Source organism: Sylvia atricapilla, chromosome 20 (assembly GCF_009819655.1).
Source record: "Sylvia atricapilla isolate bSylAtr1 chromosome 20, bSylAtr1.pri, whole genome shotgun sequence".
Taxonomy (NCBI): domain Eukaryota; kingdom Metazoa; phylum Chordata; class Aves; order Passeriformes; family Sylviidae; genus Sylvia; species Sylvia atricapilla.
The window spans coordinates 763269-779479 of record NC_089159.1 but is presented as its reverse complement, the minus strand read 5'-3'; the positions used below and the strand labels follow the sequence as shown (position 1 = coordinate 779479).

At 51.9% G+C, this 16211-nt stretch overlaps 3 protein-coding genes across 3 annotated transcripts in view; 2 read left to right on the top strand and 1 right to left on the bottom strand.

Moving 5' to 3' along the window:
• TYW1B (tRNA-yW synthesizing protein 1 homolog B) overlaps positions 1-2045 on the bottom strand; it is a 91289-nt gene extending 89244 nt beyond the window's left edge. The window contains exons 1-3 of the mRNA XM_066333121.1: positions 1835-2045; positions 1045-1185; positions 405-506 (exon numbers count right to left, since the gene is read on the bottom strand). Coding sequence (XP_066189218.1) covers positions 405-506; positions 1045-1185; positions 1835-1969 — 378 coding nt within the window. The 5' untranslated portion in view covers positions 1970-2045. The remainder of the gene's footprint in view (positions 1-404; positions 507-1044; positions 1186-1834) is intronic.
• A 1632-nt stretch (positions 2046-3677) lies between these two features.
• SBDS (SBDS ribosome maturation factor) lies at positions 3678-9819 on the top strand. The gene is made up of 5 exons (XM_066333127.1): positions 3678-3860; positions 4530-4659; positions 5875-6075; positions 6633-6797; positions 7437-9819. Exons 1-5 carry the CDS (start codon positions 3733-3735, stop codon positions 7563-7565), a joined length of 753 nt encoding a protein of 250 aa, XP_066189224.1. The 5' UTR covers positions 3678-3732; the 3' UTR covers positions 7566-9819.
• Positions 9820-10054: 235 nt separating this feature from the next.
• Positions 10055-15494, top strand: LOC136369964 (coiled-coil domain-containing protein 183-like). Its single transcript, XM_066333111.1, is given in 14 exon segments — positions 10055-10381; positions 10465-10586; positions 10726-10797; positions 11492-11659; positions 11786-11890; positions 12034-12141; positions 12733-12861; positions 12972-13049; positions 13052-13210; positions 13466-13626; positions 13961-14120; positions 14241-14360; positions 14578-14674; positions 15295-15494. Coding segments are annotated over 14 exon segments (1815 nt in total). The 5' UTR covers positions 10055-10158; the 3' UTR covers positions 15408-15494.
• Positions 15495-16211: the final 717 nt, after the last annotated feature.

Below are 16211 nucleotides of genomic sequence, written 5' to 3'. Positions count from 1 at the left end.
TCACAGAAGAAAAACCCATCAAGGATTACTCCGCATAAATACACCTCGCAAGCAGTTTCTAACTTAAAAGCCTCTAAAGGCTGCAGAGGCATCACCACCTTCCTGTTCTGGTTCTGAACCTTGCCCAGGTGTACAGGGCACCCGGGGCAGCCACTCTCACCCAGCTCACCCCTGAGTTACAGAACTGGCACATACAGAGTCACTGTCACAGCAAGACGTCCAGCTGGTGCTTTGAAATTCTCAAAATGTATGTATTCTCTGCTGAGGGCTGATGGACCTCATTTGCATTGGTAGGGAAATAGTTGGGCATTTCCAGAAAAACAGGAGAGAAATAAAAGAGGGAAACAGCCTTGACAACCCCAGGTAAAGCTTGTACTTATTACTGGTGTTTATGCCATACCCACCTCCTCTACTAAACCATCTTCTGGATCATAGTCTCCCATGTTAATAACTTCCACAGGCAAATTAAGGGAAGCAACAGCTTCAGCCAGAGTTTTGGCAAATCTCTGAACAAAAAAAACATAGGAAGTTATCAATTATTTCAAGCCACATAAGCCCTGTTGTGCTCAGCCACAAGACTTCTCCCAGCACAGGAAGAATAATGACACAGGAGGTCTGGACACTGGCACTGCAATTCCCCACATTAAAACTAAAATGGAGTATATGGGCTGAGACTTACAACGTTATAATGACTAATCACTTCACAGTTATACCCACAAATTACATTTCTTTTTGAGAATGCACCAAAAGCAGCACTTCCCTCTACAAAGCCTTCCTAGAAAATTAAAATTATGGTGCAAGAGTGAACTTTCAGCTTTATAATCAATCTCTATTGCACACCTTGTTTAAAGGGAGGAGAAAATTGTTATTTTTATTTAATTTTTCACTTCCCTTGCATGTTGGGCAATGACTGTAACAAGCTAATGAATACACTGATGAATCCCCAGATCTGCACCCAGGGCAGTGTTTTAAGGCAGGTGACGTCTTTGGATCCCAACAATACTTTAAGGCAATTTCACAAATGTGCAATAAAAGTACAGATACCTTTGCTGTGCCAGTCTGAGAGCCATAAAAAATCTTCACTCCAGCAACATGGACCTCCTGTGCTTGAGGAGGGGCACATCCATTTCTCAGCTTGTCTGTTGTTCCCTCGGGGGAAGAAGGACTCCCATGGGATTTCTCACCCTATGAAACAAGAGCTGTGTCACATGCAGTCCCTTCTCCAAGAGCTGTCAAACCAAGAGCATGTCAAATTCAAATCTTGGGGCCACTCTCAGCAACAGTCATAGCATTGTGGTACCTCTCACAACCAGACAAACACAGCAGGACCTGTTTTCCTGACCTAGGCCATGCTACAATACTCGCCTGTCTGGGAGGTAACAGAATCCAGCTGAACCTCCCAAGTCCTGCAGCAGACCTTTACCCACCTGCACCGAGAGTTTTCAATTCCTGAATGGCCTAATGCCCTCCCATCCCAAAACCAGCTCATCCCAAAACCCAGTCATTAGCATCATGAAAACATGAAGGTGCAAACACTGGGCACAAGCAGGGAGGTTTACCTGGAGTGACAGAGTGACCCAGGGGGACACATCCTCCCAGGAACAGTGTGAGGAGCATCCTGCTGAGCTCTGTCCCAATGTCAGATCAACAAGTGCATTTCGTGACCCACAGACACAAAAAATCCAGGCTGAGGATCATAACCAGATACCCAAACTTATCTGAGATCTGCAATATCCTCAGTAGGCCCATGGCAGGTGCCTCTATCCAGTAACTACTCACTTCCACCCAGGTTTTTGGGGTCTTCTCAGAGAGAAGTGCTGACAGGCTCAGTTACCTTCCTCTTGGTTCTGGTGGTGGTGAACTGAAAGACAATCCAAAGGCTGATCCCAAAAGCAACAGCAGAATAGATGTAAAATCTGTGCAGCCATATGGACGCCAGGCAAGTATGGAAGTAGCTCCACGTATCCATTGAGACATCTAAATCTGGAATGTCAGATTCCTTCGGAGTGAATATGGAATGAGCACACACAAAATAATCACACAGTACCCACAGCCTCACATCATCAGCTATTGCCCAGGTTTTGCAGATAACAGCTTTTGGGTAAAGACAAGGCACTAAAATTGAGTCAAGAAGCCTTCATCTCCTCAGGTGTGTCAGCTGAGCTCCAAGCTTGCATTCCACACTATGCTACACAGTCAGAGGGAAACTGTTTTTCCTTGATAGGACAGCTCTGTTACAAGGAAAAGCAGAAAATACTTGTGCTGTCAAGTGCCAGAAAGAAAAGAGTCCTTGTGAAACAGCCAGTGGATCATACTGGCTTTAGTTTTACACAAACAAAAGAACTGCAGCTTTCTGGAATGAGAAAGTTCCAGTCCAAAGGAGAAATCACCTGCACAGAACCTTCTGCTGAACACAACCCTTGCTTGCACACATTAGATGTCACACTGATTACAAGGAGAGTTTCAAGGGCAGACTGAAACATGGATTCAATTGGAAATACTTTCACAGAATTTTATGATGCAAGTGAAGTTTGACTTAGAACCACTGAGATGTTTCAGGTTGGTTCAGAACATTCGGGGCACAGTAAGCCAGGGTACAGCCAGGAATGCACCTACGTGGTGTCTGGGAATATCTATTTCATATGGACTATTCAGGCACTCCGAAAAGGCTGGTTTGTGATACTTATTGACTAAGAAACACAGCTGACACCCTCATACTATCATCTGCAGCTTGGATCTTGTTTTTACAGATATCAGTTGAGAGCACAGAATCTAAGTATTTCCAAGAGGAAACTCATACCAGTTGTTACTCAAATTTCCAGAGCAAAAGCTTAAGGGGATGCCCTTCACCCCTCCAGCAGGATCACTGAGACTTACAAAAGAGAAGAGCCAAGAGCACTTGCCCAGTGTTCCCAATGCTGCCCAAAACACCTATAGGGATCCCCTTAACCTCTACACAATTTCCTCAAATGCAATAGATGCTATATACATTCAAGAGAATTTCCACTCCAAAACAGACGCACACACTCGCTCTGATCCCCTACACAAGTACACACACCCCCTATGGTTATCACTCCCACACACCTCCACCCTCGTGGTTATGCCTCCTCTGACGATTAATGCCCGTCTCTCCCCCAAATACTCCTCACGTTTAGTACCCCCCGTGCCTCTCACGGCTACCATCTCACCACCACAATTATTAAACACGCCCCTCAGAGTTCCTACCCCCGTGCACCGCTCACGGGTAACCAACACCCGCACGGTCGTTCCCCTCATCTCTGTGCACAGCACCCTCGCCCAGTTTTACCCGCACTCACACACGCTGATTGTATCCCCCCTCACGGTTATTAGCCCATACACACAGTTATTACCCCGCAAACACAGTTATTACACACCCCCTCGCGGTTACCACCCCCACGGACACAGTCAGTACCCCACGGACACGGTTAATTCTGTTCCCATCTCCCGGTGCCCTCCCGGCTCCCCCATCCCGCACGGACCCGGCTCCCCGCCCGGCTCCCCGATCCCGCACGGACCCGGCTCCCCGATCCCGCACGGACCCGGCTCCCCGCCTGGCTCCCCGATCCCGCACGGACCCGGCTCCCCGATCCCGCACGGCCCCGGCGCCCGCCCGGCTCCCTCACGCCGCCATGCGCCGCTCCCGCCCCTTCCGCCCGTGCCGGAGCGGCCGCCATTCACTGCCGGCCCGGGGGCGGAGCGGGCGCCGCCGCCATGTCCATCTTCACTCCCACCAACCAGATCCGCCTCACCAATGTGGCCGTGGTGCGGGCACGGCGCGCCGGGAAGCGCTTCGAGATTGCCTGTTACCGCAATAAGGTCATGGGCTGGCGCAGCGGAGCGTGAGTGCCCGGGAAGCCGGCGGGGAGGGCGCGGGCCTGGCGCGGGGCCCGGGGAAAGGCCCGTGTCAGGGGCCCGTGTGGGGACTCGGCATGGCGCGGGAGGGGAGCCCGTGTGGGGACCGGGAGGGGCCCGGGGTGTGGAGGTGCGGGTCGGCAGTGACCGGGCCGGACCCCGCTGCCCCGGTCCCACGATCTGACCCCGGAAGGAGGCGCGGGGCCGGGAACCGGAGCGCTGTGCCCGGCCTGGGCAGGACACCTCTGTGCGGGAAGGTTCCAGCTGTGCTGATCCAGCCCCGGGCAGCGGGAGCTGTTTCTCATCGCTGAACACAGCTGTGCTCCTGGCATTGCTGCTTTGATAGAGAGGGGCTTTGGACAAGGCATGGAGTGCCACGACAAGGGGCGGTGGTTTCAAACTTTCCACCTCAGAAAACAAGGAAGGATAGATGGGATATTGGGCAGGAATTGTTCCCTGGCAGGGTGGGCAGTGCTGGCACAGGGTGCCCAGAGCACCTGTGGCTGCCCCTGGATCCCTGGCAGTGCCCAAGGCCAGGCTGGACACTGGGGCTTGGAGCAGCCTGGGACAGTGGGAGGTGTCCCTGCCATGGCTGGGGTAGCACTGGCACCGTTTTGGAATTATTCTGAGTTTTCTACATTTGTTTCAATCTCTAGGGAGAAAGATCTTGACGAGGTCCTGCAGACACACACAGTGTTTGTCAATGTCTCTAAAGGCCAGGTGGCAAAGAAGGAAGATCTGGTTAAAGCATTTGGGACAGATGACCAAACAGAAATCTGTAAGATGGTAGGTTTCACACACTTCGCTTTATAAAAGATGTGAGAAGATTTACTCACACACTTAGGTCAGTTTGTACTGAAGGATTTGTAGAATGCTTCTATAGGTGACAGGGTGATTTGTTAATAAATGGCTAAAAAGGAGCAGTAGTTCTGTTTTATAGTTTTAAATTTGGTATATGCATGTGGGTGGAAAGAATTCTAACACACAACTTGCACGCACCAATGTGTGTGGACACAACCAGCACTGAAGGGTTCCTCACATAAGATAAGTTATTAAGAATGCAGAGAAAGCAATGGGACTGTTGCTTACTTTGGAGAGTTCACTTAGGTGTTAGTAACAGATGTAATTTCTTAGTCCTTACTGGTGGGAAACTAACTGTGGGCGATAAGATTTCAGTAAATCTCTTGAGTTAACAGTGCCCTGGCAGCCAGGAGGGACATCTCCTGGGGTCACCAGGCCCAGCATCAGCCAGGGAAGGGATTGTCCTGCTCTGCTGTGGGCTGGGGTGGCCTCACCTCCAGTGCTGGGGAAGTTTTGGGTGCAGCAATGTAAGAAAGATCTAAAGCTGTCAGAGTCCAAAGAAAGCCACAAAGAAGGTGAAGGGCCTTGGAGGGGCCATGCAAGGAGCAGCTGAGGGCACTTGGTCTTTCAGCCTGAGGAGACTGAGGTCAGACCTCATCAGGGTCTGCAGCTCCTCCCAAGGGCCAGCTCTGATCTCTGCTCTGTGTGACAGGGATAGGACACAGGGAATAGCTGGAGCTGTGCCAGGGCAGGTTTAGGTTGGATTTTAAGGAAAGGTTCTTCCCCCAGAGGGTGCTGGATGATGACTAGGCTCCCCAGGGAACGGGGACAGCCCTGAGGAGCTCCAGGACCGTTTGGACGCTACTCCCAGGGATGCCCAGGGTGGGATTTTGGGGTGCCTGTGCAGGGCCAGGGGTTGGACTGGATGATCCCCTGGGGGTCCTTTCCAACTCAAGATACTCTGTGATTCTTGAAATCTGTGCTTCTCTCGCTGCAGATTAGTGTTTCTGTGGTGAGTTTTTTTTTTGTCTAGACCTTTTCAATGCTGTTTGTTGTAATGATTCACATTATTAATTTGGTTATTGTTTGCTGCACTTCAGGTCTCACCCAACCTTCCAAGCAGCTGTCAAATTTAATAAAGTTACTCGACTTGTCAATCTTCAAATCCACGACGTTCGTTAAGCGGTTTCTGTTTTACAGATTTTATCCAAAGGGGAGCTGCAGGTGTCGGACAAGGAGCGACACACGCAGCTGGAGCAGATGTTCCGAGACATCGCCACCATCGTGGCCGACAAGTGCGTGAACCCTGAGACAAAGCGGCCCTACACCGTGATCCTCATCGAAAGGGCCATGAAGGACATTCACTACTCTGTCAAACCCAACAAGAGCACAAAGCAGCAGGTGAGTTTCCTGCCCTATCAGCTCCTGCTCCGAGGTGGTGCCATCCAGTGTAATTCCTCATGCCTCAGCCACCCAGGGACCAGCAGAGCCCCAGGATCTGAGGCCTGCACAAGGTTTACTCAACCATCTCACTGCTGAGGGCTGGAGAGAAGCAGATCCTGAAACTCGGGCAATTTGCTAAGAATTCAGGGAAGGGAGAAAGAAAGGAAAAAAAAAAAAAACCAAACAGTGAACAGAACACTTAGAACAGAAATAAAAGGTTTATGATTTATGCTAATTGAGGTGGTATATCAGGTTTGCATCTGAGCCACGTGGGTTGGTGCTGTTTTGCAGTATAGCTATTTAATTTTATTTCAGACAGCTTTTAAGTGTTCAAAGATCACAAACAACAAGAAGTCTACCTTTTCTTGGTAACCTGTCAAAAGAGCATGATAGCAACCTCCCTGCAGCAGAGTAGCACTGAGAGATGGCTCTGAAGCTGGGGAAGATGTTCAAGATTTGGATCTGGGTGCTGAGTTTTAAGCAGGTGTGTAAATGCTCTTTTTCTTGTCCAACAGGCCCTGGAAGTGATCAGGCAGCTGAAGGAGACCATGCAGATTGAACGTGCTCACATGAGGCTGAGGTTTATCCTGCCAGCAAAGGAGGGCAAGAAGCTGAAAGAGAAGCTCAAGCCACTGATTAAAGTTACTGAGAGTGAAGACTTCCAGGAACAGCTGGAAATTGTAAGCAAAATGCAGTCCCTGGGGTTCAGGTTTGATTTGAGCTACACATGTATTTTACTAGGAGTTTAGTTCATAGATGGAAGTTGTTTAGATATACTGCAGGCTTACCAGAGATGCTGAATTTTTGTGCATCTGAATTTTTAATGCATGTGAGTTTTAATTTCACACAATCCTAGTGATGTGGGCACGGGAGCAGCCTTTGGTATCCAGAGGTTTCTGCTCCAAGCTGAGGAGTGCACAGTGCAATTCCTCTTAGCAGTGATGAGCCTGCAACACTGATAAATTTCTGTCATATGTGGAATGTTACTGTTAATAATTTGGTGGCTTGGGTCTGGATTTTAATAGTGGTTTGGGGTTTTTTTAAGTTGGTATGTGGTAAAGCAAAATTTGGTATTAAAATCTTCATATGAACAGATTAGAATCCAGCAATCCCAATTGGCAGACCCCATATCCAGCATGGGGAACTGGAACTGTAGAGCTCTGTGGAAAGATTGCTGCAAGACAGAGCTTGTCAACTCTTCAAAGTCCTCCTCAGTAACTAACCAAGATTGTTTTAGTGAAAGTGAATGTTAGGCCTTGGGTAGGGGCTGATAAAATTCAAACATTCTTGGCTGACTGATGAAATGTGGAACATTCCAGGTGTGCCTTATTGACCCAGGCTGCTTCAGGGAGATTGACGAGCTGATCCGCAGCGAGACCAAAGGGAAAGGATCCCTGGAAGTGCTCAGTCTGAAGGATGTGGAAGAAGGAGATGAAAAGCTTGAATAACAAAACCTTCCTGCGGCAGACCTGCTTCAACAACCTCCCCACAGTGACTGGTGTAGCCACTCTTCTGTTAGGCCTTCATGGTTTTTTCCAATCTCTTGCTGCCAAATATTTTCTGACACTAATCTTTTGGGATTTTTCCATGCAGTGTGGGTTGTTTGGTTTTTTTTATCATTTTACACTTGCTTGGTTTACAGATGTCTTTGCCTGTAAGATTTTGTGTCAGAGTTGCACTAATAAGGACTGAGTTAGGGTGTGGTAGGAGGTTACTCTGGCTTTGCTTTAGTTTCAGGGTTGCTGTTGAGAGTGTTGGAGTGGTTTGGTGCCAATCGTTTGTACCTTCAGGTTGTCAGTGTTGAGTGGGAGATTGCACTGGTCACTGAGGAGTGGCTTTGTATGTGAGGAGAGGGACTTTAAGAAAAGAGAGCTGCCTTTTCACTTTTAAATGGCTGCTAAGTGTGGATTATGTCTAAAAATCAGTCTCTTGGCAGTGTGAAAACTGATTTAGCCTTCCATAATTGGCTGCTCGATAAGTAAAGTGATTCAAAGGACCATTTATAAAGAATTCCTTCACTGTCTATAACAGCACTTGCTGACATAATGTTCTCCAGATAACTTATTTGTAGAATATATTTAGCTACATTAATAAAAACAAATTATCATCTATTTATATATTATAGATACAGAAAGAAATAAGATACTTATTTTTGTTGATAGTAGAGAAGATATCCCTGGCTGTGGCAGTGCTTTTGTAGGCTGAGGGAGTAGCCTGTGCTTGGGAGCTGCTGCTTTCACAGGATAAAATGAATCTCAAACAGGCAGTGGTGGCCTCTGGCCATGGAGCCAGACAGGCTTTTGTTGGACAGTAATTCCCAGCAGGAATTGTTTGTGCGTGCCCCTTTGCTTTATAGTGTAACAGGACAATTCTGGCAGCTGTCCTTTATCCTCTGTCCTTTTTTTTTGCTGCTCTCTAATCCACGCACAGAATTTCCAGCCAGCTCCTGAGGCATGGGATATAGTTCTTGCTAATTCTGTTAAATCTTGCTGCAGCTGTGTTAAAACAAATGATTTGAAGTTGAACCGAGGTATTTCAAAGAAGAGGGGAAGAGAGGACAACAACGGGGAAAGGAGATACTAGAAATACAAACCACCAGGCAAAGCAGATATGGTTCAGTGACTAAAAGCTAAATTAGCAGGAATCTGAGGAGCCTTTAATATTACATTCCTGTTTCTTTGCAGATAGCAGGCAGCAGGTGAGGAGCTCTGGGCCAGCCAGGGAGATGTCTCCCAGGTGAGTGTGGTGTTCTTTGGTTGCTGTTGCCTTCCAGAGACTCCTCATGTGACAGTTAACCAGAGCTGGGTCCTGCTGACCTTTCTTCTGCACCTTTAACTTACTGTGAATTTCATGGAATTTCATCAGGGAGAGTGGAGATCAGCTGGAGGAGGGGAGTTTTGGCATGTGAGGTGGCTGCAGGGCTGGAGACTACGTCCAAGGCTGTCCCTTGGGAGTGGATTTCTGCAGCAGCCAATTTGTGCGCACTTGTGCAAGGCCAGGATCAATTCCTTCAGCAGTATTTTGGGAGGATCTGCCTCTCTAGAGCCTGAGTTTTGCTGAGAGCAAGTGAAGCAGAGATTCTTGAACCACTTTATCCATTTTAAAATGCTTTGTTCGTTCCCAGGGGTATAAATGGTGCCTAGGAAATGCAGGGGGATAGTGACAGGATTATGCCATGTGGACAGGGCTCAGTGTGCTCAGTGTGCACAGACAACTCCCCCTGGGTACCACCTTGGGCTGCTGCCTTCATGTGCCCCTCTCTGCAGACACACTTTGGGAAGCACTGAAGATGATCATGTTTCTATTTAGCTTGTCACTGGCAATTAGCACTAACATGCAATTCATAAATATGCAAAGGAGATGCTGAGCAAGAGCCTCAGAGGATATATTGTGTCAGTAATACCTGCTTTCACAATTCTTTAATTTCTTGGTTTGCTGTGTTAAACAACACAACAGCATGGCAGCAGGTTAAAGATCTGGAGTTCCAGAGCCTGAATCTAAGCTGATTCATGAGCTTGGTGCTAGGAAGGCAATTTCTTTATAAAGTCTTTTTCTGCAAATCCAAACATTAAGGATTTTCTCTGGTAGAGGGTGCCTGAGTTTATTTATGGACAAATAAAGATACATGCTGCCATTTCTTGTTATGTTTGTAGTTCAGCAAGAACATATGGTGAGCATCAGAATAAAGCTCAGGATTGGTAACTGATTTGTCTTTGCCCATTCCAACAAGAGCATAACTCCCTGCACGACCATTTCCTGGCTGGTTAACTGGTATTTCCAAATAGGTGGGCATTTAAATAAGCTGGCAGCTTCAGGAGAGCACTGCTGGTGTGTTTGGGTGCACATGCACATGTGATTGCCCTGAAATACTCTGTTCCTAGTGGGTCTCAGAATGGTCCCTAACAGCTGCCACTGCCACGACAATGGAAGACAAAGCTGGGATGCTTCTCTGCCGCCCTCCAAGAGCTCATTAATGAGATGTTAATTAACCTGTTCCTTGCAGAAGTGCAGAGGGGGCTGGGCTGTGGCTGAACAGGAGCCATGTGGCCGGTGGCAGTTGGCAGTGCCGCGGTGACAGTTCCACGGTGGAACCCTGTGGTCACAACACTGCGGCTCCTTCCCGGGGCAGCAGGGCCTCAGTGTCTGTCCCCCAGGGGTCTGGGAATGGTGGGCCAAGGGATGGAGGCCCCCAGCAGGAAGCGGGGCCCCAAGGCCGACCTGAGCCAGCGCAGCCAGGAGCTGAGTGTCCTCGTGGGCCTGCAAGGTGCTGCCTCGGGCTGCTCAGGGACAGGGGGGTCCCAGCCCCCTCGTCCCGTGAGGTACCATTGGCTCCATGATGTCCCCCAGAGCAAGGCAGGAAGATTTTCGCTCAGTCCTGCGAGGAAAAGCTCCGTCAGAACAGGGAGCTGCTCCCCAGCCTGCAGGCGGCTTTGCAGGAGGACTCCAATATCCTGAAATTTGTCCTGAAGGTACCAGCAGGTCCCTTCTGCTGTACCCTTGCCTTGCCTGGCACCCCCAGCTCTTCCAGGAGCTGGCAGCACAGGCCAGCAAAAGGATGTCATTCCCAGGCTGACGATGAGCATCTGTTTGTCCCTCCCCTGCCCACAGTACAACAAACTCCCCATTAAGGATGCTTTTGGAGAAGGACAGGACCTCCTTTCACTCACTGAGAGCCTGGAGGTAACGGCAGGGCCGGGAGCAGGGGCTGCTCACAGGGGCTGGGACTCTGGGGACACTGAGGAGAAAAGTGCATGGCAGAGGGACAGGGTGCCAGCACCAGGACAGCTCCACGGGGCAGCTCTAGAGGCATGGAGTTTTCCCATCTTGGTCTCATGGGTCCCTTTCCGCTATGGCAGCCATCCCTTTGTCCCAGCAGACCTCCTGGCTGGCCCACTCCATATGTCCCTGTCACTGCCTGGGTTCCTGCAGGGTCCAGTTCTATCCCTGGCAGAGAGATGCTGTCCCTGCCCTTCACTGCCTGTCCCAAGGTTGTGCCCTGGTTATAAACCCGTGGAGATTGAGGCACTGTGCCTGCGGAACTGCCTTTGCCTAAGGGCCTCTTGCAGGGACAGAGCAGCGCCGCCACTCTGACATCCCCATCTGGGCCCTGATCAATTTTATTGATCCTCAGCCTGCTCCATGTTATGCAGAGTCCCTAAGCCCAGCCCAGCCCTGCCATCAGCAGTTGCCCACCTCTGCCTTACCCCAGCCAGCCCTGAGAGCAAAGTTCAACCAGTCCCCATCCTGTCAAACGAGTGACAACATCCTGGAGCAGAATCTCAGTGTCCCCAGGCCTATCTTATGGGGAGTTTCCTGGGCAGCACACCCTTCTCCTGCAGCATCCAGCCTGGACAATGGTCTCATGCCCAACCAGGTGGTCATAAAGAAGATTGAGGCCAAAGTCCATGAGCAGGTGAAGGCGTGCAACATGCTGCAGCATCAGCTGAAACGGTGGAGCCAAGCCAGGGATGAGCGCCAGAGGCACCTGCAGGAGCTGCAGGATGCTGAGACAGATCCTAAGTGGCAAGAGCCACAGTTGCAGGTACCCAGGAGCCCTTCCTGGTGTGCCAGCACCCACGGGGGGCTTTAATCCAGCCTGTACCCCCAGCTGGGCACCAGGCATGGCACACGTAGTCACCTCGTGTCCTCCACCCTGTGTCCACCCCAGACCATTCGACAGCTGGGCAATGACATTGAGAAGATGCTCATGAAAATTCACAGTGGAGAAATCGTTACCAAACTGTACCTGCAGCTGCAGGAGGTCCTGAAGAGGGTGAGCTCCTCCTCGCTATCCACCTGCTCTCCCTGCAAAGGCACTGGGTGCCCAAGGGGCTGTGACCCTGCTGGTCCCCTCTGTGCCCTGTCACAGCACGGGCGACCGCAGTGGGTGACATGCTGTGGCTCCCTGTGTGCCAGGAGCTGGTGTACCTGCCTCAATACCTGAACCTCCTGTGTGGGATGACTGTGATGTACCACGAGGAGCTCACGGCCCAGAGTAGCCTCAAAGCCAATGATGCCATTAAGGTGAGATAATTTGGGCCCTTTCCCACCCTCCAGCGCCCCCAGACAGCACCATGTACCTGGGCCTGAGAGCCTTCCTTCAGCAAGGGGGAAAAGAGATGGAGCTGAAGTGGCCCACAGCACCCAGAGGCCTCCATAGGTCCTCCCAGGTCTCCCTCTTGTCCTCTGGGGCTGGGGTCAGCCTGTCTGAAGTACCAGCCATGGCAAAGGCGGTGTGTCCCACACCCCAGCCCACCTTCCTTCACAGCCTGATCGGGATCACTTTGGGTGTCTCAGTAGCTCATCCAGTAGCTCAAATCACAGATTCATGGAATGGTTTGGGTTAGCAGGGACCTTAAAGCTCGTCTCATTCCAGCCCCCTGCCATGGGCAGGGACACCTTCCACTCTCCAAGTTTGTTCCAAGCCCTGTCCAACCTGACCTTGAACACTTCCAGGGATCCAGGGTCAGCCACAGCTCCTCTGGGTAACCTCACCACTCTCACAGGAGAAGAATTTCTTCCTTATGTCAATCTAAACCAATACTTGAACCTAACAACCAATCTGTAGAAAACTCCAAGTGACTGGCAGCAACTCTTCACTTTGTTTTGCTCCAGAAACTCATGGCCAAGGCAGGACCCCAGGTCCGTGTGGAGAAGCAGCTCAGGGACCAGTCCCTGGTTGAGCAGAGGAAGCACATCGAGAGCCTCCGGCACCAAGAAGAGAGCGAAAGGCAGCAGAGGCAGGTGAGCTGGGGTGTGGGGCAGGTGAACTGGAGTGTGGGGCAGGCAGGGCTGGGCACAGGGGGCAGCTTGCACAGCTGAGCCCCCAGGGGTGACAGTGACTGTCCTTACAGCAAGCTGTGTCCATGCTCTCTGCAGAGCAGGACCTGAGCTCCTCGGACACGGCAGGTGAGTGCCTGGCAGGGGGCAGGGTGGGGGGGATGTGGGCACAACCACGGGCATCCTGCCCTGCTCCTTCCCTGCCACCCCAGGTACTGATGTGGAGGCCGCCAAGGCCATGATGGAGCGTGAGGCCTTCATGACTGAGAAGATGGAGAAGGCAAAGACTGCCCTGCAGTGCTCCTCCCTCTGGGTAATGGAAAACTCATCACTTCTAAAACCTGAGGCTGCTGGAGCGCTGGGGAGCTGTGACCTCTCTGCTCCCCCTGTTTCCCTGTGGAGTTCTCTCCTCTCCCTAGAGCCCCACAAAGCCCCTCTGTGCAGGCAGGCATGGAGCTGCCCCTCTCCATGACCAGAGACTGCAGAGCTCCATGATGCTGTAGCCCCCCTAAGGCCCTGCTTCCAGCAGGAGCACCTTGGGCTGAGTCCATGTGTCTCCCCTGGTCAGGACATCCCCAGCAGCATCCAGGCCCAGAGGAAATCCCTGGGGAACCTGGAGCGGCACATCGATGCGTGCAACGAGAAGAAGGAGGAACTGAAGAAGACACTACAGGAGCTGGAGTTGAAGCAGGCTAAACTGAAGTTTAACCAGCCCACCAGCAGCACAAGGTGCTGCTGGCCTCGCAGCAGTTGAACCAACCAGGCCACCGCCCTTGGGGGAAACATGTCCCTACAGGCACCCCGACCTCCACTCCAGTGCAGCCACACTCCCTTCTCATACTGGGAGGGTTTCTGAGCTCCCGGCTCTGCTGCTGGCAGAGCAGCCAAAGCTCCCATTGGGGTCCCAGAACTTCCTTTCTCCTTGGCTGGAATGGGAAATGCTGCCAGCAGCATGGAGCTGGGCTGCAATTGCGGGTGGGGGAACCTGAACAGCTTTTGGAGCAGATTTGGGGTGTCCCCACATCCCTCTGCAGCTGTGTGATGTGAGCGTGGCTCGCTCCAGGCTGCGGGAAGACGAGCTGAGGGAGAACCTGAAGCAGGAGGAGGCCCGGCTGGAGCAGATGCGAGCCCACATGTTGAATAACCAGAAGCAGCTGATTGAGTTTGAGAACATCGTTGACAACCTGTTCCTCCGTATGAAGGGCATTGTCATTCCCGGCCAGGTACAACAGGGCACCAGGGGAGCAGGGCCACACAGGCAGGGCTGCACAGGGGCACCTGGCACGGCCACCACCACCACCAGGGCCTTGCTGTCTCCACCAAGGTGGTTCTGTCTCCCCTAGGAGGACTCCGTTGCAGTGGTAGGGCTGGAGGAGAAGCTGAAGGACTGTGAGCAGAAGCTGAAGTTCCTGAAGGGGAGGGTGACAGCCCGGCCTGAGGACAGCACTGATGAGCGCACTGAGGTATGGGTGCTCTGGCCCTCTGTGCCCCTGGGGACACACACAGGGCCCTCATGGATTACCACCCAACCCATCCTTCCTCAGCAAGGCCACAGGGAAGGGCCATGGAGCAGCTCAGCCCTGGATGGCAGGGGGTACCCACAGTGTACCTTGAGTGTGGCACCCTTGGATTGTAACACCCACCTGCCCTCCAGCACTTAACCCACGCTGTCTTTCACAGACTTTTGCCAAGGTCAGGAGCCTTCTGGAGAAAAAAGCTGCAGGTGAAACACGGAACCTGAAGATTTCCTTTGAGGATGAAGACGCTATGGAAGATGGTAGGAGAGCACAGGGGGGACATGTCCCACTATGACTGCCCCAGCCCCTGCCCCCTGGGATTTTTGGGAGTCCTTATCTGTCTCCCACTGCCCCAGCAGACACCAACCCACAAATTGCCTCCAGGTCTTGAGGCTCACCTTGGCTGTTAATAAGGCTTCTGACATGGGTGGTGGTTTTAGGCAGGGAAGAAGGAAAGCAGATGGTGATGAGCACCAAGCCACTGCAGGAACAAGAAGAGATGTTGTGGGGCAAGAGGGGACACCCTCATCTTTAAAATCAATTGGTTATGAAGAATAATCAGTGCTTGGTTCTGCCTGTGAGTGGCCCTGGAAGAGGCAAAGAACTTTTGGCAGATCATCACCTTTCTTTAGCAAAGCAGGAGCTGTGCCCACCACACTGTAGCTCCAGACCTTTATGGGAAGCCCCAGCAGTGTTGGAAATGGGCCACAGTGGTGGTATCACCAGGTCCAAGAGGTCACCCTGGGATGCTGGGGTGGAAAAGCCCACGAGGACTCCCTGGATCCCACAAGTCCGACAAAATGTGCCAGCTCTCCCAGGGACATGGGCACAGCAGAGATGGCCTCCAGACCCTCCCCAGCCTCTCCAATCTCCCCTCCAGATACCTTGGATTTTGAGGACGAAGAAGTTGACTACGTCCCCAGCCGGGAGGACATCAAGAAGCAGGGAATGCAGCTGATCAGAATGAACACCAGACGTCGCAAGAAGAAGTAGTGCTTTCTCCACGTGAGCATTGGGAGCCCCAGGCCACCCCTTGTATGCTTTTCCTAGCAGGTTTAATAAATCATATATTCTTCATTCTTCCCAGTTCTGTGGTAAGGCTGGAACAGGTGGTCACTTCTGTCACTCAGAATACATTGGGGTCCATCCTGAGGGGTTCTGAGCTGGGTTTGGAGGTGGAAATGGGCTGGGTTAGGACAGCTTTAGCCCCTGGAACAAAGCTGGGGCTGGCCTGGCTTTCTCCCCCTTGGTGCTGTGGGACCAACCCTTTCCCAGGACCTCTGATGCCCCAGGGGCTAGAGCCTGTCTGAGCCAGTGATGGGGAAATGTGGGGCACGGCTGAGTCCTGTGGGGCCCCCAGGGTGGATGTCCTCGTGTCCGTGCATGGGAGCAGAAGGGCAGAGCCTACCCAGGGAAGAGAGACCCAGCCTGAGCTGAATCCCCACTCTGGAGCCTCTCCCCTCCCTGCTCCTGCACATGCATCCTGCAGCTCCTGCCCTGACCTTGGAGCAAGCCCCAGGTGTCACCCTCAGGCTGCAGGAGGGTCTGGCAGTCAGGAATGTCCTGGTGTGACCCAGGACAGCAGAGCTGCTGCTCCGGGGTGGGATCCCTAGTCCTGCTGAGGGGCACAGCCCCGGAGGCCACCTCGTCCCCTCTCCTCTCGTGCTGCAAATAGATGGTGCTGTTTCTCCAAGAACAGCCGGCCCCGAGGGGCTCTGCCTGTGTTCCTGGATAGAGAGCCGGGGCAGGGGCACCTTGTCCATTTCCACAAGAGGATGCCAGTGTCAGAGCAGCCTT

Excerpts from the sequence above, each read along its gene's own strand:
- SBDS (XM_066333127.1), top strand. The coding sequence starts at position 3,733 with ATGTCCATCTTCACTCCCACCAACCAGATCCGCCTCACCAATGTGGCC. Across the intron at positions 4,660-5,874 it reads AAACAGAAATCTGTAAGATG|ATTTTATCCAAAGGGGAGCT; the intron begins GTAGGTTTCACA and ends TCTGTTTTACAG. Across the intron at positions 6,798-7,436 it reads TCCAGGAACAGCTGGAAATT|GTGTGCCTTATTGACCCAGG; the intron begins GTAAGCAAAATG and ends GGAACATTCCAG.